The 23,537-nt window shown below is 38.5% G+C and overlaps 1 protein-coding gene across 1 annotated transcript; it reads right to left on the reverse strand.

Annotated features, from left to right (window-relative positions):
- Positions 1-4,873: 4,873 nt before the first annotated feature.
- LOC121496288 (activating signal cointegrator 1 complex subunit 1-like) lies at positions 4,874-5,754 on the reverse strand. The gene has a single exon (XM_041764730.1). It carries the CDS (start codon positions 5,625-5,627, stop codon positions 4,953-4,955), a length of 675 nt encoding a protein of 224 aa, XP_041620664.1. The 5' UTR covers positions 5,628-5,754; the 3' UTR covers positions 4,874-4,952.
- Positions 5,755-23,537: the final 17,783 nt, after the last annotated feature.

Below are 23,537 nucleotides of genomic sequence, written 5' to 3' on the forward strand. Positions count from 1 at the left end.
CACTGCCAACCTTGACGGGAAGGTGGGTGACACCAGTTCTAAGTGGCAAAGGGGGAGAGAAGTATTTGAAATATAATTTAAGCAAAGTCTAGGAAATAAATGACAGAGAATAGGGAAAAGAGCTCTCATTTATTTCAGAAAACTTAACAGCAGCTGCAGTAGGTAGGAAAAAAAGAAGAGGAAGAAAACATTTGGGGAAATGTAGGAATATATTCAAGCAAAGGAACTAAGAGAAAACAATATAGTTGCTGCTATTTATGAGAAAACTCAGGAATTATTAAAGGATACAAACTTTCTTACTCTACCAATCAGCATGTGAATTTTGAACAAGTCATGATGGCAATCAACCAGCCCCATTAGAATCTATACTAGCTTTAGATACAAAAGAAGAAACATTAGAAACTGTCTAATAAAGTAGTTTTGATCCTGGCTGTATCGTAGGATCATCTAAAAAACCTTATAAACATACCAATGCTTAACTTACTCCCTAAAGATTATGATTTCATTAGTCTTTGGTGGAACCCAGGCAATTGGTATTTTTTTTTAAAAAGCTTCCCTTGGTGATTCTAATATTGGGCTGAGAACAGCTAATCAAATTCAACTTCTTCACTTTACAAATAAAAAAACACTAAGGCCCAGAGAGGTACTGTGACCTCGCCACGAATACACAGCCAAAGTCTCAAAACAGAGCTATGATTCTATGATAGATCCAGTCATTGATCTCAGTTCTTCATTTTTCTGTACTTGCACTACATATCTACACCCTTACTATGGCCTTTCAGCAAGGGAAGTGTAATGCCTCTGCCCTTGGACTTGGGACTTGGCCATGTGCCATGTTGTACCCAGCCGGATATTCACAGACCCAAGAGAATCCATGGCTTGGAATGTGCTTGCATGGCTGAATTTGTCCTCTTGTGCTCATGTCTTTTACCGTGAGAAGAACATACCCTGGTAATTAGTAACCAGTTGCTGACCCAAGGAAAATGAGAAACTCATGGAGCAGACCTGAATCCAGTTGACCCAGACATGCTAAGTCAAAAATAAATAAAAAGTAAATGCTAATTTTCTTGAGCCACTGACTTTGGGGTGGTTTGTCATGCAGCATTATTATAGGAATAGCTGCCTGAGACACTCAAACCCAAGATTTCTAATGTGTGGTTCATCACTGGACCTCTAATGGCTTACCCTACATAGGATAAAGGGTATAATCTGATGATCTTCCAGTGCTTCATAGAAGACAAATTACAACCCTCACATGTATAGCTCATCAAACCCAGGGATGTAGAAGCCAAGGCTCTTTGTAATTAGTTATTCAAAGGTAGACTTTTCTTCCATTGGGATCAATTCTTACTCATTTCTATATTTCATTCACTCCTGAATAATTACAACTAACAGTTTTTGAGCTCTTACTATATAGAAAATTGTTTTATCCTAAGAAAAATCCATTTTATAGATAAGGAAGTCAAGGCCCTAAGAGATAAATGATGTGCCACCTTTTATATTCCTCCATCTTGACTTCATTTTTGTAATCAATGCAAATTACTAATATTGGATAATTTTTTAAAAGATTTTATTTTTATTTATTTGTTTGAGAGAATAAGCATGAGCTAGCAGGAGGGGCAGAAGGAAAAGGACAAGCAGGTTCACCGCTGAGCAGGGAGCCCAATGCAGGGCTTGATCCCAGGACTCTGGGATCATGACCTGAGCAGAAGGCAGTCATTTAACCAACTGAGCCACCCAGGCACCCACCATATTGGCTAATTTGGCAGAAATACATATCATGTATTCAAAGAGAATTGCTTTTTTCAGATATTATCTCTACATCTTTACTATTTTTACTCTCTCTTTACATTGTCTGACATTTAACTACAGAGTATCTATAAAGTCTTAAAACATAAATTAATTTTATATTAATGATTCTGCACCCAGTTCCACTGTGTGGGTTTTTCTCCATACCAAACAATTCTCCAACATCAGGTAGGTGTCCTACAACTGAACTCAATTCTAACTATCCATCTGAAGACTGTGTCAGATCCCACAGGTTAAGGGCTCAGTCCTACAAGATTGTACCCACCGCAACCACTTCAGATGCAAATCCAGGTTGTCATCTGTGCTTCTGATCAACTGGCTGTAGACTGGAGGCTCCAATGACCCCTTCCTTGGGTTGGTTAATTTGCCAGAGTGGCTCACAGAACTCAGAAAAACATAGTACTTATTATACTACCAATTTATTATAAAGGGTATAACTCAGCAGCGGGCATAGGAAAGGTATGGGAAAAAGGGCAAGAAGATTCCTTGCCCTCTCCAAGCATACCACTCTCCCTGAGAAACTACATGTTCACAAACCCCAAAACTCTCTGAACCAAACCCTTTTGGTTTTTATGGAAACCTCATTACATAGGCATTATTGATCACATCAGTGGCCATTGGTGGTTGAACTCCCTAGATCACCATTGGGGATCTTCCCTCCCCAGAAGTCAGGGTGTGGGGAAGGTGAAGTGGAGTGGGTGGGACTGAAATTTCCATCCCTCTAACCATCTAGTTGGTTCCCCCTGGCAAGTAGCCTCCATTCTTAGGTTAGGGGCATTTTAAAAATCACCATATTAAACAACAAAAGATACCTTAGTAGCTGTTTTCACTTAGGAAGTCCAAGTGTTTTAGGGTCTCTGTGCCAGAAATGGGGTTGAAGGTGAAATAAATATTATAAAGCACAATGTCTTATACATGACAATCATATGAAAAGATTTCCTTCCCAGAAGCTGAAAGTGCTAGCCACTCTTTTCTTAACTTCCTTTCCCACTAGGGCACTGGGACGTGACCTATACTCTGACAATCAGACGCTGGTGCCAAAGACGTCTGTCCCTTTATATAAGGAAAGTGGAAGCTTTCCTGCAGAAGCCCCATCTTAGCACACTTCTTTTTTTTTTTTTCATGGACCACAGCTGGGCATATAGCCTTCCCAGCTGTGAAGAAACCTAGGGATGTGAATATTTAACTTTTCAGCCTGCGTGGTAGGATCCAGCCAGAGAGAAGGTGGTCAGCAGTGGCCTTTGTGTAATGCTTGAGCAGGAAGGCGATACTACTTCCAATATACACATAAGGAAACAGACGACAGATGACTTGCCTAAGATGACACAGCTAATGAGTAGAAGAAATAGGATTTGAACCCGGCCTTAAAAATCCAGTCTCTCCACTATGCCATTATGGTGGTGAAAAAATATGTCCATAATTCTTTGTTGGTTCTCACTCCCAAGAGGTGGAACTCAATTCCTCACCCCTTGAGTGTAGGCTGGACTTGATGACTAGTTTCTAACAGATTATGTAAAAAGGAAGTTAGGATACTAGAATTGAGAAATAAAAATAGGATGCATTTTAATGAAAAGGGCAGAAATGGTCATCTTAAACTTCAAAAACATGGATCTCTTCTTAAATTCCTTCATAAATTAAGGTAAAGAATTAGAACAAATCATTCTGAAAGAAACTAAATGAATGGCTCATATATTTAAGTGAAAGTTAAATCTGCTTTCATAAATGTTTAATAACTTTCAGATAATCTTCCAGAGAAATAAAAGCGTATTTATCAAATATGTATAGTCATTATTGTGCCAAAATCTGAATTACTATAAAACTTTTGTGTATTGTTAAAATTGTAATTGTAAATTGCATTATCAAAGTGATTCTTTCTGATATTGCTTTTATGTTACCCATAATGAAAACTGGAATACACACACACACACACACACACAAGTATGAACTATTCTATTTAAATTTTGAATAGCTTTTTTTCTTTTTTGGTGCCTAAAATTGGTCTTTTGTGCTGGCTTTTACTCCACTAAACTTTGAAATCTTTCTCTGTATTCTGCCAATAAGAAAACTACCCTAGAACAATAGAAGAAGCCCAATAAGAGACTTGCTTTCATCAAGCACTTTATCAGACTTTGAAAAGTTATCAGATATTGAAAGAAGTCATTGACCTTCAAAATCATCTCTTCTTTCTCAAGAAGTAAACAATGGAAAAACAATTTTTTTTTTGTTCAATGAATCCCCAGTTTGGGGTCTAGGAAGCTTAGAGACATTATGAAATCAAAGCTGGTGCCATGGGACACCTGGGTGCCTCAGTCGGTTAAGTATCAGACTTTTGGTTTTGGTCATGATCTCAAAATTGTGAGATGGAGCCCCACCTCTGCTCTGCACTCAGCTCAGAGTCTGCTTGAGATTCTCTCCCTCCCTCTTTGTCCCCTTGCCTCACACTCATGCGTGCACATTTTCTCTCTCTCTAAAATAAATAAAATCATTTAAAAAAATCTGATGCCATAATTTTCTCCTAGCCTACTCTTTTTGAGGTTTATGGCCTGAATGGATAATGACACATGATCCTAAGAAAATCCTTCTCAGGAGCCAAAAACCCAAAACAAAACAAAATAATAATCCAGAGAAGAATCTTTCCTTTCTCCCATTTCCTGATAAGTGAGAAGTACTGAGAACTTTTGGGGTCAGTACCCTTCTAAACTCCCCTTCTTCCAATAATGCAGCATTACCATAAGAATGGTAAAGGCAATGGTTTATTTTTTTTTTTTTTTTTTTTTAAATTTTTTTTATTGGAGTTCAATTTGTCAACATATAGCATAATACCCAGTGCTCATCCCATCAAGTGCCCCCCTCAGTCACCCCCACCCCCCGCCCACCTCCCTTTCAACCACCCCTCGTTCTTTTCCCAGAGTTAGGAGTCTCTCATGTTCTGTCTCCCTTTCTGATATTTCCCACTCATTTTTTCTCCTTTCCCCTTTATTCCCTTTCACTGTTTTTTATATTCCCCAAATGAAGTAGACCATATAATGTTTGTCCTTCTCCGATTGACTTATTTCACTCAGCATAATACCCTCCAGTTCCATCCACGTTGAAGCAAATGGTGGGTATTTGTCGTTTCTTTTTTTTTTTTGTATTTGTCGTTTCTAATGGCTGAGTAATATTCCATTGTATACGTATACCACAGAAGATGGGTCAATGAATTCCTCTTTACACTGCTGTAGCATCTCACATGTCTGCTGGATCTCCTGTTCACTCAAAAGCACCAACATCCCAATGGTTAGGTGAAGTTTTTTGGGATTCTGGAAAATGGTGCTATCAACCCCATGATCCATGGAGCACTTCTCCAGTACTTCCTCCTGGAACTTCAGGAATCGCTCCTGAACCTCAACTTCATTGAGGAAAAAGGCAAGGAAGTGAGTGAAGGGCTGCTTTCTTCTAAAAGTCAGCAAAAGAACATCAATCCGAGTTCGAGCTGATATTACACCACTTCGATGTTGGCCAGTGATTACAATTTCTCCTTCTTGTCCAGGCTTAGGAATGCTAATAGAAGTTTTGGTTTCCACTTCTAGCTTCTTCCTAGTGTCCCCTCTCTTTCCAACTATATGCTTGTAGAGCAAGCTGGGGGCCTTCACCGTACACCGGAAACCTTGCTGTGTCTGCACCACCTCATAGGCATCACAGGGCTCCTCTGCACACTCCACAAAGCCTTGATAGAAGTCTTCTTCTTCTTCTTCATGTTGGTAAGTTTGTTCTTGGATGGGATTTTTTCTGTAAACCCGTCCACCAATTTTTACAAGTTGTGGGCGCAGAACTTCCATGATACTTTCTTTGAACAATATTCTAGTGAAATCCTGCAGGGACTAGTAAAATGGAGAAGATAGGAGGAGAGACTGGAGCCTGCTTCGGTGGGAGCGTGAGAGGAAATTTCCTTAGGCCGCGCCGGACGGGGTGCGCGTGCCAAGGCAATGGTTTAGATTCAGGCCCAGCCCCAGCTTGCTAGCAGTAGAGAAACAAACTGGTAGGTGGCAGCAGGAGAAAGAATTCCTCAGATTGATGGCTGCTGACTTAAAATCTACATAGGAAAAGAGCTGGAGTTTGACAAACCCAGTGAAACAAGGGCAGCAAAAAAATTGGAAACAAGACAAAGATTTCTGGAATTTGACTCTAAATGGTTCTTTGAAGCAACCAGTGATGCCTTTTGCTTATTACCTCACTGACAGAATGGATGAAGATAAATTCGACTGTGTGTTTTTTCAAGTGAAGGACAGAAATACACAGAGCAAGGAAGGAGTAGGTCTGATTCAATATGTTCTCTAAAATAAAGATACTATGAACTGGGGAAAAAATAAAGGATGCCCTGTTAAGTCTGAATTTGAGACAAATAATGAATTTTTGGTATAAATATATACCAAATGTTACATGGGCTATACCTTTAATACTAAACTTTTATTTGTTGTTTATCTGAAATTCAATTTTTTTAAAGATTTTATTTATTCATGAGAGACACACAGAGAGAGGCAAAGACACAGGCAGAGGGAGAAGCAGGCTCCATGCAGGGAGCCAGATGTGGGACTCGATCCCGGGCTCCAGGATCACGCCCTGAGCTGAAGGCAGATGCTCACCCTCTGAGCCACCCAGGTGCCCTGAAATTCAATTTTTAATCTGAATTAAATTGAATTGTATTATAGCTGGCAACTCCAATGGAAGTAGCAGTGTGTGGTCTGAGAGATTAGGTCCAAAATGCATTGTTACTCCGTGTGTGTGTGTGTGTGTGTATGTGTGTGTGTGTGTGTGTGTGTGTGAGTCTCTCTAGGGGTGGCCAGTTGCCATTTTGTGAAGACCCTCAAACAACCTTAGTGATGCGTATATATGGTGAAACACTGAAGCCTCTAAAAAATGAGCAGCAATGAACTAAAGTTTCCTGCCAAAAGCCATGTTCAAGCCTTTGGGTGACTATTACCCCAACTGACATATTGACTACAACCTCAGGAGACACTGAGCCAGAGTCACCCAACTAAGCAGAATTTGCAACCCAGAGATACTGTGAAATGATAAACATTTGTTGTTTTAGGTTGCTAAATTTGTATTAATTTGTTATCTAGCAAAGATACCTAATACAGCCATATCACTTAAATAAATGTATGCCTATTCAGAGTTCTGGACAATCTTTTTGGTATTTAGTGAATCCTTCCATTTAGAGGAAAATTTTCTTGTCTCTTGTTGGAAAGTACCCTATTTCTAATGAAATATTCTTAATAGCACTTTGCCTGCTGAAAGGAGATCAAATGTAACACTAAGATCTTCAAGAAAAATTGGATCAATAGTGTTTTTAGTGACAATTTAAGCAAAAACAAACAAAAAACTAAGTACATTGTCATACACAAATTTGTTATGTCCCTTACAGATTGCAAACTTTCATATTGGTCATGTTATTTGATCAGTGAAATAAAGTACCTTACCTTTTATAGATTTAAAAAAAAAACAAAAACAAACCAAGGCTTTAAAAGTTTCAATGATATGCCCAAGGTCACACAGCTAGGATTCCAACACAAATCATATACCACCCAGTTCCTTCTAAGGTGCCACTTCTCAAGTTTGAACAGTATCTCTGACACTGGTCATTGATCTTAAATGGTGTTCTGTTGCACGTAGTTTTCAATATCAAAGATGTTAAAATAAAGGGTGGAGAAATGATCATCAATCATGTGAAGTCAAATTACAAAAGTGAGCTTCTCTTAACCTCTGAAAAATGAGTTTTAATTCTCCTCATTAATTCAGCAGCCATGGTTGACAATGCCATTGGTTGTCAAAGAGTTGACTCCATCATTCAGCAAGTTCTGTCACACTATTTGACTTGACACTTCCCATCTTGAGAAACTATCATGGATAATAACAACAAAGTGACAGATTATTGGGATAAATCTGTCACAGGCAGGAAATGCAGGACCAAAACAAAGCAAGATAAAAAGTGGAATTCTTAGATTTCAACTCTTGGAAGCTCATGTATGACTCCTCAGCTCCCTGCCCAGGAGTACTAGGTGTTGCCAAAAGCCGAACTATGTTAGTTTTGTTGTATTACTCATAACAAATTGTTTTACCACACCACTCAATTCCCGCCAAGGATCCATTTCAAAACCATATTTTCAAAATTGATTCCAAGAATAGCTTTGTTTCTTCTGTAAAAGTGTAACGTATTGAATGGGCAATATTATAAATGGAAGGGAATCTTGTTATAACAGGAGAGGCAAAGATATGAACACTGGTTAGTAAAAACACAGAGAGTAAATAAATTCAGGTTTCAGTAGGCAATCACAATGAAAGAGGGAAATAATATAGCAAGGGAAATCAAGAGGAACTTTGGGAAAATTTGCATTCTTTTTACTTAAAGAGTAAAGAGGAACCAAAAACAGAGTAGGAAGCCAAACCAGTGGAAATGTGTCTTGATAAACACTTCACAGTAGATACCTCACTGCTGCTTGTCCTGGCTGTAAAATGAGAAAATCCACATACAGATGAAGTGTCTTAGTTCAGGTTGCTATAACAATGTACCTTAGACTACATAGCTTGTAGACAACAAATTTGTTTTTCACAGTTCTGAAGGCTGGAAGTCTAAGACTAGGGTGCTAGCATCATTAGGTTCTGGTTAGGGCCCTCCTCCAAGTTGCAGACTGCCGATTTCTTGTTATATCCTTACATACTGGAGAGCAGAAAGAGGAAGCAAGTTCTCTCCTGACTCTTATAAGGCACTAATCCCATTCATGAGGGCTCCATCCTCATGACCTCATCTAATCCTAATGACTTCTCCAAAGCTCTATCTCTTAATATCAGCACAGTAGGGTTTCAACATACGAATTTTGGGGGAACACAAACATTCTGTCCATAATATGAAGCAAATAGTAATTAGAAGTGGAGACACAAGTTATCTATTATATCCATCTTGAGAAAAGATCTAGGGAGGACTTTGGAAATAAACAAAATAAATATATATATGTATATACATGTACATGTATGTATGTATATACATATACATACATATATATACATGTACATATACATACATATATATACATATACATATATATATCAGGGAGGAGGAGAACTAAGCCATGAATAAAAAAGTTAACTTGATTTATACCATCAAATGGATCTCTAGATTCTACAGGCCACTTGTTTCTCTCACTGGTGCTAGTTAAGTCCTTGCAGCAAAAAAAAACATAATTGCTTATTAAAATTCTCCTACTTGTTCTACTTGTTAGCGTGACCGCTTGAAACAAAGTCCCAGGAGTCCCCATGACTCACTCTCTTGGAACCCTGAATGAGTTGGATGAAATGGAAAAATGCACACCTTAGTTTTAACCGTATCCCAGGAATGGAAAGTGGCTTTGCCCCAGACATAGACAGTCAACACAGACTTATTCCTTTCTAACAAGGAGAGTATCAAATGGTCATGAAGCCTCAAAGTTTCTGCCAGTTACACTGCTCTCTTCTGAGAAAACTATTACTACATGTTTACCCAGAGGTTGGGTTGCTTCCTCATTTTCCCAGGCCAAATTAGCCACAACTGGTTGAAATGGAGTTCTATATTGTGGGAAGGGATCTCCAGGGTGACTTGGCTTGAGAACTCTGCCTAATAGGAATTCTCCATATTGCTAGCAACCAACTATTCCAATCAGTTTTCCTCTCCTGGGGAAGTGGAATGCATGATATATATAAAGAAATCACAATCCACTCAGTAAGGAAGTGGAATAAATGAGGAGAGAAAAAAATCTGAGTCATGAAGGCAGCTCACTTCAGGTTTGTTCTTAGGTCAGTAAAACTGTTACACTATTATGAATATTTGAGCTGTGAGTGACACATGGCTATATGGTTACTGAAAGGGTTTCTACTCTTTCCTTACCTTCTGGAATATTCTAATAGTAGAATCTCTATAATCTGAGGTAAAATAAACATGCATCCTCCTTTTTTGGCCACCTGAGTAAACTGGTTAAAAAAGAGAACTTTATGACTTTCAGTGTTTCCATTTTTGTCCTGGTGACCAGGAAGCTCTTAGCCAAACCTTAATGTTTGGCAGTTATGATAACTCTAATGGTTAGAATTTTGTTTGTTCTCCATCCCTTTATCCTTATTTTTATATGTCCTATTTATACATTTCAGAAGGTTCCTGAAACCTAATTGCTCAGTCTTTGAAGAATCAGGCAGCCAAGAAGTGAATACATCCAGCTTAGCAGAGTCTCCTAAAAATCTGCCTTCTCAAACATTTTTACGGTGGCCTTCAAATGTCAAGGTCCTTGGGTTTTAGCAATTTCTAATTTATCATATGAAGAAAGAAACTGAAGTAAAAGTACCAAACAGCTGTCCAAAGTTCAGACACAATCCTACATGAACAATTCTGACCCCAGCCACAGATGGAGGACTGAAAAATCCATCAGACTTTGTGTTTGCTTTTCAAAGGCTGAAGTAGAGATGTTACTCTCTCTTAAGTAGGAGAAATAGCTGTCAATAAGAAAATCTTCGTATGACTCCTAAAAATACCTTCATGTTTCATAAATTTTATCTCCAGATTTCCAAAAGCTAAATGAAATGAAATTGGTGGGAGAATAAATTGGTGGAAGAACCCCCCTACTCTACTCTGATTCCATATATAGCATTTACCTTATTATTCTCTACCACTCTCCCTTCTCTATCACCTGATCAAACGAAGAAAGATTTAGAAAAACAAAACTAGCAGCAAACTGGTTGGCAGACAGCACTGTACAGATCCTTTCAACCAGCACTTCAAACAGCTTTATTATCTTGCCCTCTCTCCACACTACTCTCAACCTGCACTCATTCAATAAATTATTCTTCTATTGAGCACTGTTTGTGTCCCATGCATCATATGAGGTACAAGGAATTCAATATTGAGCAAGGCATGTGTGATGCTTGCCTTCTTACAATTTATATTCTTCCATTAGTTCTCAACTAGGAAAAATATTCACCCCCTAGGGCCTTTGGAAATGAATAGTGGCATCTTGGGTTGTCCAATGACTGGGATAGTCTACTGGCATTTACTTAGCAACATATGGAATAATTTAACACAATGAAGAACTGTCCTGAGCAAAATGCCAAAAGCTCTCTGAGAAATAAACAATTACAACAGAATGTGTTAAGTGCTATTACAAGAGAAGTGCTAAACACCTTTGAGAACACACATCAGGGGCACTGATAAAGTTTGGAGCTAACCAGAAACAATTAGAAAGCAGACCAATTGAAGGAGTTAGCTAGGTGATAGTGGGGTAAAGGAACTGAGCTTCAAATAATTTGCTAAAATTACTGAGTGGGTAACTAAGTATATGAATAAAAGATGAATGGTTCTTATTTATCACTCATTTTTAGCCACTAATTGTTGGGTTAAGGTAAAAAAAAAACTCCGTAAAGCTGTTTTAGTCATAAACAGTCACTGTGTATGTTTATATTATGTATTACTCCAAGGAAGAGATTAAAATCTGCAAGAGTTTAAGATTTATACTAAATATTTCTGAGGGGACACCTGGGTGGCTCAGCGATTAGCGTCTGCCTTCCGCTCATGGCGTGATCCTGGGGTCCCAGAATCGAGTCCCACATCAGGCTCCCAGCATGGAGCCTGCTTCTCCCTCTGTCTATGTCTCTGCCTCTCTCTGTGTGTCTCTCATGAATAAATAAATAAAATCTTTTTAAAAATTAATATTTCTGAGGACCAGACTTGAAGCTTCTCTAGTTCACCTTTCCTTTTTCTTTGCTGTGTCTTTACACTTCATTCAATTCCACCTATCATTTATTAGAGAGCAAGGAGAGCTTTATCATTCTCTAGTGTTCAAAGCCTCCTTATTAATAATCAAACTTGAAAGGGTGATAGGCTAAATATGAGTAAAATTATGCCACATATTTATTATCACACATTCCCAGGTATTCCCAAATTCTCAAATCTTTCTATTTGATAGAGGGTCTGTTCTCCTCATGTCTCAGCTCTAACTTGGTTGAAAACATCCTATCCAACAGAACCATCACCTTGATTCACACATGTCAAATGTCCCCAGAGAGCTGCTCTCAGATATCACTGTAGGCAAAGATGGGCGTCCCTTGGGGCTAGAACCAGACACAGAGACCAGCAATGTCCAAAATGTGTTGGTGACCTATTTGAGTCAGTTTAAACAAAAGAAAGAAAGAAAGAAAGAAAGAAAGAGAGAGAGAGAGGAAGGAAGGAAGGAAGGAAGGAAGGAAGGAAGGAAGGAAGGAAGGAAAGAAAGAAAGAAAGAAAGAAAGAAAGAAAGAAAGAAAGAAGAAAGTGCAGGTATATACTACTTTTCTGCAATCCATCTTCAGGTTATTTAAGGGAAAATCAAAGGAGAGAAGAGAGAAATGAGTTAAATGCTGTGGATGTTGTCAGTATTTTATTTGATACAAAGCATCCAAAACATCTAAAGTCATAGAATGTTATAACTGGAAGAATGTTAGAGCCCAGTACAACTCAGTTTGCAGCTGAGAAGAATAAGAACAAGAGTGAGGAAAGGACTAGTCCATGCCACCATGCTGGTATTGGGCAAGGCCAAGACCAAAAACATGGTACACAAGGGTTAAAAGCATGAGGTATGGAGTCATATAATCTGGACTGATGTTTCAACTCAGCCACTTATTTCATCCACTTAGCTCCCATTTCCTCCTAGGTAATTATAAGGGTTGTAAAAATGCTTATATTGTAAGGTGAGTGTAAGCATTAAATAAGACATGCATATAAAGTACTTAGCACAATGCTTGCCACACAGTAAGTGCCCAGTAAATATTAGCTTTTGGAATGATTTTCCATGATAGAGAGCCACCCTAAAGCACAAATCCTATTATGTTGCTGAGGAATTAGCCTACTACCTGGGGAAATCTTTCTATCATTCAGCTCCAAGACTGAGATAGGCCCTGAAAGCCTGACATGGTGATGGAGGAGAAGTTCTGGCTATATTTCCAAATTCCTCCCTAAATCAAAGACTTCACTATTCTATTCATCCCAACATTCCCTGGAGATGTTAGAAGATAAAAATCACCCTTTTGAATGTGAAGAGGCTCCCAATCACAGACTTTTATGCTGAAAAATACATTATATATCTTTTATTCTAATCATGTCTTGATTATGGAATCCTTGAGAACAAGGTCTTGGTCTCTTATTATCGTTTTTGGAGGGCCAGAAATCCCATTACAGTTCTATGTACCTATCAAACTCAATGAATATTTGTGGAAGGTGAGAAGGGAATCACTTATTGGTCCTTATGACTAGTTTTTGTCACATAGGGGTTATCTTTGTCCAGGAGTTCTGTGAAACAATAATGCAACAGTACCTTCTACCCTTGAGTTGATGGTAACAACAGCCAACATGAAGTGAGCACTTTCAACTCAGGCAGTGGTCAACCACTTAATATTATATCCTCAAAACAAATCTGTGAAGAGAAAAAATTTTTAAAAGACTACCATTCTCATTTTACAAATGGGAAAACTGAGGTTTAGAGAGTTTAAGTGATTCACTCAAGGTCACACAAGTACTAAGTAATGATGCCAGGATTCAGGTCCAGACAATCTTGGGCTCTTAACATTCAATCTTATGTTCTTAATATATTTTGGGTCTCTAAATGATAACAAATTCCTAATTTTTCCCATACTATGCTACTCTGGCAAACTCTCAGAGTTCTGTTCCTTTGGCTATAACCTTACCCTTAGCCAAGGAAGTAAAGTGGGATATTTAGGGTTTTATTTTTTCCATATCCTAGGTTCTCAATGTCACAGTCAAAGGTGGTCACTTGAAACATCCAATATAAGTCTTAGCACATGGGCCTAATTAGAACACAGAGAGAATGCACTAGTACTATTTACACACTTGAAAATTGTCCTCCACGAAAGGAAATGGACTAAGTTGAGAGTGTGTATTACAAAAGCAGAGAAAAGCTGTGTGTTCACCAATACTTGGGAAAGTGAAGTTCAAACCCAAGACCAGACATTAAATACCATTATGTAAGGCACTAGTATTGTCAAGCCCTTCCGAGGCCTGGCAGCCAAATTAGCAATAAATTCTGACAGCCCCATATATCAGTGTTGTTCAGCCAATCTGATGGCAACATCATGTTTCTTTACAGGCTTAGGAACATACACTTGCAGAAGGAAAGAAAAAAAAAGTGAACTTGATTAAATTTGGTTTTGAACCATTGGTTCATTGAAATTCTTCAGCTGAAGAAAAATGGCATTTCTAATTTATAGAAATCACTATTTGAAATATAGTTATGGTTGCTAGGAAAACCCCTGGAACTAAGTACATTTAAGTCAGCACATTTAAGAAAGCCATTAAGAGGTACCTAATGACAGTCCCTCCAATTATCACTCCAATAGAGCTGATGTGGAAACCTGCCGAAAACCAGAGTCCTCTGCCAGCAACGGTCGTTGTGTGGCTTGATGTTTGGGAGCCCAGATAGGGTAGACCAAGGCCTCTTATGCCCACCCAGCAAGCCCAGGAGCCTGATAAGGCCTATGAATGAAAATACTACATTCTGGGTAGGAAAAAGAGAGAGGGTTTTAAAAAAATCCATTGGCAGCCCCAAAGCCTCTGTGGAAGGAATCTTCCACAGATGCAAACTGCTCGTTTGCAAACATCCCTGTTAACCTGTGTGGGGTTGGCCTCCTGTTCAAGTTATCCCAGCATCTTAGAGGGCCAGGGAGGACTACTCCATACTCATCTGGCCATTCATTATTATTTCATATGAGGTCTGAGTGAGAAGGGAGAGTTTGCGCCTCTCCTCTAGTTTTATAATATAAGGATATTAAAGTGGTTTAGACTTTATTATATCTCTTCATTGTGACACCAAAATGCAGGTATACAGAAATGACTGGAGGGGCGGTGGGTGCTGGCTGAGCCCGGACGGGCCCGGGCAGCACCCCTTCCCCCCCAAGCTGGGCTCCCCCCCAAGCTGGGTGCTCTGACTCTCAGGGTAGCCTGAGGCCTGCCCCAGGCAAAACCAGAACCCTCCATTTCCAGGCTGGGAAACGGCCGAGGGTGCTTGAGCCGAACCACGTGCAGGCTGTTCTTCAGCCATTTCTACCACGATAGCGGAATTGAACACATTGGCCAAATAAAGTTGAAATTAAAAAACAACAACAACAACAACAACAAAAAACATCTTCAGGTCATGTGGCTAACCAAGGCCTCTGCAGGTGAGCCAGATTAGCCAGAAATAAGGAATAAGCTTTTTTTGTTTGTTTGTTTCTGTTTTGTGTAGACTAAATCATAGACAACTGGTAGAGAGGAGATGTATGATAGGTAAGAAATATCTCCCTTGTTTTTCAAATAGCATGGAATTTAGCTGAAATAAACATAACTCCCACTTTTTGGTTAATTCAATTGTATTTAATAGACAGGAGGCAAGGTTGGGCATGGGGAAACCTGACTTATCTGCAGTTTGTGAGAAAAAAAGTCTGTAGATACTGATCATAGGGAAACAATAACGTATGTGGTTTTCAACCATGCTATTGCAAACCTGTGCTGTGTTCATACATGTGTTTGGTCCAGGATAAGGACAGTTGAGTCTCACTATAGTGCCACTTTGGTCATACTAGGGCTAGTATATTATATTCACATCTGAACTCCACATTTTAAGAGGCAAATTCTAGAATGCAGACAGAGAATAACCAATAGGATAAACTATTTGGAAACCAACATAATAACATCAGCAACTGGGATAGTTAATCCATTTTACAAAGGAAGACACGGATTTGGAGAAAAACATTTCCAAGGTCATACAACCGATAATTGATAATGAAGAATTCAAATTTACACTCATCTGATCCATGCTTTACTGCATAATATGTATTTGTTTTTTAGCTAAATCAAAAGTGGCTTTATCAGTGGGCCGATATTTATCTTTTTTTAGTAATAAAATCCATATATATTCATGGTCTATATAATATGATAATTTGATATAAATATGCAGAGTGAAATGATTACTACAATCAATATAATTAACATATTATATGAGAAGAGGAAATTTTGACCTGTGAAAGCCTGTGAACATCCTGCAATTGCCTTAGTAGAGCCTAATCCTAGAAATTTACCGACTTAAGAAAAACAATGAAACCTGGTGACATGTACTGCTGTGATGAGAAAACAAAGCTCCTGTCTTGTGATACAGTGTAGCCCATTTGTGAAATCCCATCTTTGAGGAGTAAAGGAGACCCTGGTTTGAAAGAAATGAAGCCAAACTGAAAGATGTTGTCCTGTAAGCATTTTAACAAGCATGGAAATGTCATCTGCGATCTTATCATACCCAAGCAAGGAAATGTCATCTGCGATCTTATCATACCCAGTCTCCTAGTCAAATAGGCCCCCAGTTACCACTTCTAGGAATACTCACTGGACACAAACTAGAATACAGGCAGAATTGGGATACATAGGCAATTTGCCCTTGGCAATGCTATAACACACAAAAATGCACCACCTAACTACAAGGAGGGAGATTAGCAGCCTCCAGCTGTCAGCTTCTCCAAGGCCTGTCTCAACTCCAGAGAGCCTGTTCCCTGAGAGGATGCTTCTCCAGGGTGCCCTGCATCCAGTGACTACAGAAAGTAAAGGTAATAAAGCCCTTCCTCTTCAGCCAGGAGCAGGACCTTCTGCAGGATAATGCTTACTAGAGGGCTCCCCTACACATTGGCCATAACTTTGTTGGGTCTTCATCACATCACAGCCCAATTTTGTTTGCTCTTTCCCTTCACAAACCTTGATCTCCAATAAATATCTTGCACCTCAAACTCCGTTTTAACATCTTCTGAAGAACCCAACCAGTGACAACTACTTTTTGTTCTGTGACTTTTGTCTTCTTAATTATACCCTCTTAATTATACCCAAAATAAGATGGCATAATTGGTTGAATGGTATAATAAGATGGCTTAATTAGTTGGAAGTTTGTGGTCCAACTTTCACTTATTGTCCAAAGCATGACTTACTAGAGCAAGCACAGGCTTTGGAGACAGACAGCTCTGGGTTCAAATTCTCTGACACTAACTAGCTAAGTGGCTTTAGGCATGGTCTTTAATCTGAGCCTGTTTTTTTCTTTATCAAGTAGTGATATCCAGATATCTACCTAATAAGGTTGTCATAAGAATCAAATGTAATCACATATGTAAAGCACCTAACACAATTTCTGGTACACAGTAGGTGTCTAGTAATTGATTATTTATTGTTATGGTTCCTTTAATACTTGACATACACTTTCTTTGTATTCTCATTAATTTTTCCAGGTATATTTCCTATTTCTCCCATTCAAACAGCAAGGACTGTGTTTTGTTTATATCAGCTGAATCTTTTAAAAGGTGACAAAGTTGGATTGAAATAGAACAAAGGTGCCCACTCTACAGTGGGGCAACTTGAAACTGGGTTCTTTGTTACAGGTACAATGGAAGGTGTAACACTGCACTGCATATGGAGATGTATAAAGACTTCAAAGTAGATTTGCCTTCTATTCAGCAATGCAAGACCAACTATATAATGGTAAATAATATGCAGTAGACATTGTGGTTGGCACCCCAATGTCCATTCTACCCCAGATAAACAGTCTAATCCAGTCACCCCACACAAGTCCCTCAGGTCGTCCAAGGATAGGTACAGATCTTTATTTGGCCCAAAAATATTATAAAAAAGGAATCATATTATGGTGATACTTAGGATATTTTCTTTTCTCTCCCAATGGATGCAAAAAAGGAAGCATGATGCTTCAATTTACATACAGCTGCCAGGAGAACCAGCTCCATGGGAAATCAATGAGCAGAGACTGAAAGCTCCTGGGTTCCTGATGACATTGTTGAGTTGTTGAATCACTGAAATGCAAAGCCTGTACTACCTCTTATCTTCCTTTTATATGAGAGAATAAATGTCTTTATTTTTTAAGCCATTTGAGTCTGGGATTTTATTATTTTGAATCTGCAGTTGAAAATATCCTGAGGGGTGAGGCAAATATTCAATATACAACCACACCTACTCGGGGGTCTTTATGCTTTGGGATATATTAGGATTATTGCATTTTTAGCAGAAAAAACCCATCTACTCTGAGTTCCTCTTTCACAGACTAGATAATTGAGGCTCACAAAAATGGAGAGAGTTGCCTGGGAAAACAACTTATATGTAGCATAGCAAGAACTAGACCTTAAACTTTTTGACACCCAGCATCCAGGCATTAATCCATTCATGCAACTGTATTTATGGGATCTACTATGTGCCAAGCACTGTATTCTTGCTTCAGCATCTTATTAGTTCCCAACATGTATCACAGAAATGAACTCTTAACAATATTTGCAATTTGAGCCAAAGGACAACACTGTATTTCACAAGGCCCTATTTTGGTAGAGGCATTTGTAGAATGCTACAGACATTCTATACCAACCAGAAAATAAGAGTCACCTAAGGAAGAGATGGAAGAAATGTCAAGCTGATGGAAAAGATTTAACAGATTTAAGAGAAATTCCACTGCACTCAGAGGAGAGAGATATTTAACATGTTTACCTGTGCTTATTCACTTTTTTACTAAAAGACTATAAAATTTATTCCTATAAAAATCATGTAAAAATGAAACAGAAGGGAAACAAATGTCCTTTTACCTAAAGCATATATACTGGAGCTGAAGTCAGAAGTACCACAGTATATAAACCCAGCTAAAGAACATTCATCACCAAAAGGGATTTAGGAGAGGAGAAGAAATTAGGTACTAATTTTTCAACAATGATATCAGCAAAGGTTCATATAGAGTGTGTCAGCTTTGTTAACATAGGCATGGCATTTTGAAAGCTGATATTCCTCACTGGAACAGGAATTGGCTAAATCCATTGTGACTTGAACTCTGCCAGAAATATCTCAGTGACCTTGAGCAGGGCAGTCTCCACAAAGAGGTAAGCATGTGAGAGCCATGTTGGATAGCACTGTCCTGAGTAGATCAGTCACAATGGTTCCCACATGCACAAGCCCCTTCTGAGAGAAAGAGTTCCTGGAGCAAAGGAAATCATCTCCTGGTCATAGGACTCGAGTGTCACTCTAGCCACAGCTTTTTGAACTTGACCCAAGGACAGCCAACTTGTAGACTAGCCACTGATCCATGGAGGTGGCTGAGCATGAAAATTTCTGCTCAACAGAGATGCTGAAGATTGGAACTCCTGGGTTTATATGGAGGGTAATGAATTGTGAGCAGCACCATAATGATGACTTCATGAAGACATCAAGGACTTTTAGCAGATGTCAATACCTTGGGACAGATAGAAGGAAAGTTTCTAAGATAAGTAAGGGACTTACACATCACCCATGGACATCCTGCCTCAGAAATACCTATGGGGCTTGCAAAAAATGCAGACTCCTACTATCCACCTAGAACCACCAGACTCCTGGCGACAGAGTCCCAGATCCTACCTATTCTTTAACAAGGTGATTATCATGCACAAAGCTAAAGTTTTTAAAAAATATCAATCTAATTCGGACCCTTTATCTTATTGATGAAGAAACTGAGACATAGAGAAGTCATAAAGACAAAGAAAGTCTCACTTTCTTTATTTACCTTTTCTACCAGAGATGTAGCCTCTAACAACTTCATTCAGGGTTCCTGAGCATCTACATTCTGCTTGCAATGTATTTCCTTTCCTTTTTTTACATTTTGCAGCTATCATTCAGAAAATACTTAATGAGTGTCCCTTGCAGACAGATCTCTTCCTAGGTTCTAGACAAACAGAAAGAAATAGAATCCCAAGGGGTGCCTAGCTGGCTCAGTCAGTTAAAGGTTTGACTCCTGATTTCAGCTCAGGTCATGATCTCAGGGTCCTGAGATTGAGCAGCTCAGCAGGGAGTCTGCATGAGATTCTCTCTCCCTCTTCTTCTGTTCCTCCACCCCCATGCTCTATAGAGTGCTCTTTCTCTCTCAAATAAATAAATAGGGGCACCTGGTGGCTCAGTCAATTAAGCTCTGACTTCAGCTCAGGTCATGATCTCAGAGTCCAAGGAGTGAGCCGTGTCTGGCTCCCCGCTTAGCAGGGAGTCTGCTTCTCCCTCTCCTCTGGCCCTTTCCCTACTTTTCTCTCTCTCTTTCTCTCAAATAAATTAATTAAATCTGTACAAATAATTAAATTAAATTAAGTTAAGTTAAATAAATAAATAAAATCTAACAAAAATAAAAAGAAACAGAATCCACAAATCTGTAATTAAGGAGCAATGTGTTGCCCCCATAAATGAAATGATAAACAAGATGTCTTTCCAAACATTTGAATCTCCCTTCTTTTTAAATATCCAAGTGCTTATTATATTATGAATTATCATTACATGATTAATAAGAATCATTAATAGACAGACCTATACCCCCTCAATGCCCCCACTCCCCAAATAAGGTTTATCCAAGTCAAAAAGTAAATCTTGCTTGGGATCTCATCTAGAGAAATAGGTAGAAATAAGTTCTCCTACAGTTAGGCTTTAGCCAAGGCAGCCAGATTTCAAACTGCTCACCCAGATCTAAGAGCACCTAAGCTCTAACAGTGATGGCCATTAAACATCTAATAACCACCCATGCAAAAAGAAGACCATTAGCCGTATAAACTGGCTTGCATCCAACAAAGGCAATCTGAGCACACTGTGCCTGTTGCTTTCATTTAAAATGTGTTTGCCTTTTATGGCCTGAAGACCATCATGAAATGTCACCAGCCCATACAAAAGGGCCAGCATTTTTATTAAGATGTAGTACATAAAGAGGCCCCCTCCAAAAAAAGAATAAGGTAAAAGAAAAATACTTCCCACAGAGGCAAGGAATAGGTCACAGATAAGTGGGATGAGGGAGGGGGACATTGAGAGAAGCAGACATACAGAACCAGGAGAAACTAGTGGTGACTCACATTCAAGGCTCTGAACACAACAGTGCTTTGAAATGGTCATGCAAAAATATACAAAAGATGCTGCCATTAGTTCACTCATGGCTTGAAGGTGAGGGAGAACAGGAAGAGAGGGCAGGGAGTAGAGTGGCTGCACCTTCCAACCTCCACCAACTGACCCAGAATAGGGAGGTACAGCAAGAAGAGTGCAGAGAAGAAAAGGAACGGAAGGAAAAAGTGTTAGAAGGTAGCCTCGTCCCTTGCATAATTTCCTAGAAATCTCAGGGAATTTAAGCTGTCAATGCAATAAACAATAATAATATCTGTAATCTTTAAATACAACATTTTACAACTTATAAAGTATTTAGCAACCATTTCTCCCTGACATAACCGCTCCACTCCATTTCTCCTGAGCTACTGCCTGCCTGTAATCACTGGGGCCTGATATCTCTTAATGTCAATGGAGTGGCCAACATCTTGGTTCTTACCTGCCATCTCTACACCTTTTATTTCTCACTAGCAGAGGCTACAGAGGAGATATAAGAGCAGAGGGAAGAAGGTGAGGCCTGGTTACATATAGTTTTGTAGAATAAAGTAGGAAAGTGTCCCTTTCCCCAGCATGTGTGCAGCAGATAGTGACATGACACCAGGACAAATGTTCCTAGGAAGTGTGGGTTGTTGGATGAAGCACTCAGCATCATTGACAAAAACAGTACATGGGAAGTAGACTTTTGTATATGTTGGGGGTGGGATGGGGAATCCCTCCATGTGATGTAATAAATACAAAAGTCACCATCAAAGAAGACCCAAGGAATAAAAGAAAACTGAATCAGAATAAGAGTCAGCTGTTCGAGATCAGTGAACAATAAAGCCAAATATTTTAAATGTTTAAAGATATAATGTAATTTCCTTTTCAATCTAGTCTCTGTCAAGAACATCACAGGATTCCTTAATAATAGCTGATCAGTTTGCTTGCAAACAGAGCCCCATAGTCTGTATTAATATGGATGTTACTGGTGCATGTCACATTTTCCTCGCATATAGAAACTTGCAACGCATTAGTCTCCTGTCACCATTAAAATGATAAATAACTATTCTTTAATAAATTTTATTTTTTATAATTGTCACAAAATTCCATGCTTGCAACTGAGACACTTTCTTCCTATTTTCCCACTTAATTCTATTTTAAGTGATGCCGTTAATGATATTTCTCTACTTGAAATAATTAGATAATCTAAAACTGAGAAATAAGCACTTTCCTTTCCTCATTGTTTTTCCTCTCTTTTTTATCTCTAACAGCCCCAGGAGATCACAAACATCTGTCCTTAGGGCAATATCAGCAGTTAATGATTCATGTTCAAAGGCTCAAAGTTGTCTAATTAACAAAAAGCAATGTTTTACAGGAGCCATTTTTGCTTTCAAGTTAATAGCACATAGTATAAATATACAAATACTGGATTGCATGCAAGTCTCCAAGTGTGTAGTATGCTATTAATTCAAAACTTTCCAGCTTCATTTTATCTGACCCAAACTTCAAGTCATTAAAAAATACCACTTTCATGTGTTCCACTCTGATTTATTGGTGCTTTACAGCATAGTTCACACATCACAACCTTCTATAATATCCTTATAAAAATCATTTCTCAGTTATTATTAAAATATGCACTTGATTAATGAAAATAATATTAGCATATTTTCCATGAAGTATATTCTTAAAGTATCCATCATTAACAAAATTAGAATCTTTTAAAAAGTCCAATCATCGTCTTAATGTAAATGGTGCCATAGGCTAAGTATTTTCTTGATAGCAGATATTTGGTAAAACTTCTGGCACTTTATCACTATGACATCATGGATTTTTATAAAGAGGTTGACTTTTAAATGATAAATATTGACTTTCTAAAATAAAAGTAGCTCTGAAATCAGTGATAATCCAAACAATAGACAAAACTTTTGTAGATTCATCATGGTCTTAGATTTCAAACCAAAGTTAATCCTAAGAAATTAAGTGCTGGTTCTTTCCACAATGCCTGACTACTCTGCATGTCTAGTTACTATAACTGCTCACTTTCTTGTATGGGTCCACGCTAGCTGCAGGGATTATATCTTTGCATCTTTACAGTGGTGATAGCACAGTGCTTAAGAACATACACTTTCAACTGAAAGCTGTCTTGGTTTGAATTTAGTCTTCAGGCTTTCGACTTTATGTAACTTGGATGAGTTACGTAAACTCTAAATGCAGTTTCCTTATTTGATAAATGAACAAGATTATCTATTTCTCTCATAAAGCTGGTGGGAAGAATAAAGGAGCTATAGAGTGGCTTGGTTAATATTCACCAAACATTAATATTGTTATTTGCACCCCTAGTATCCACAACCCAGAAGGAGAATATAGTAATTCATATTTATTAAAAGAATAAATTAATAAGATAAATACTAGTACTCTTGTTTATAGATGAGTTAAACGTACTTCAGCAAAGTAAAAGAACGTGCCCAGTGACTACCAGCTAGTAAATGGCAGAACTGATTTTCAAACTTCGGTCCATTTATGTCCAAACTGTAGCAGAAGACTTGTCTCCTAGAGAGATCTCTGAGCTTGCCATTGGCTGAGACAATGCTTAAGTCTCAAAAATGAACTAAGTAGATTTTTTTAAAAGAATGATTAAAAAATTATCAGGCAGAAATGTCATGGGCCTCCTTCCCAAAACACTGCCAATTTATCTGCTAAGGAGCAATAGCTGTGAAATTGGGACTTTGTTCCCAAATACTCTCCCAAACTCAGAAAAATGGAGGACAGATGATATTCTGACAGCTAACTTTCCCACATAAGTCTCTGCCACTCTCAATCTTTGTCAAAA

The sequence above is a fragment of the Vulpes lagopus genome, chromosome 7, assembly GCF_018345385.1.
Source record: "Vulpes lagopus strain Blue_001 chromosome 7, ASM1834538v1, whole genome shotgun sequence".
Taxonomy (NCBI): Eukaryota; Metazoa; Chordata; class Mammalia; order Carnivora; family Canidae; genus Vulpes; species Vulpes lagopus.

Coding starts and splice junctions, on each gene's coding strand:
- LOC121496288 (XM_041764730.1), bottom strand. CDS start 5,627: ATGGAAGTTCTGCGCCCACAACTTGTAAAAATTGGTGGACGGGTTTAC.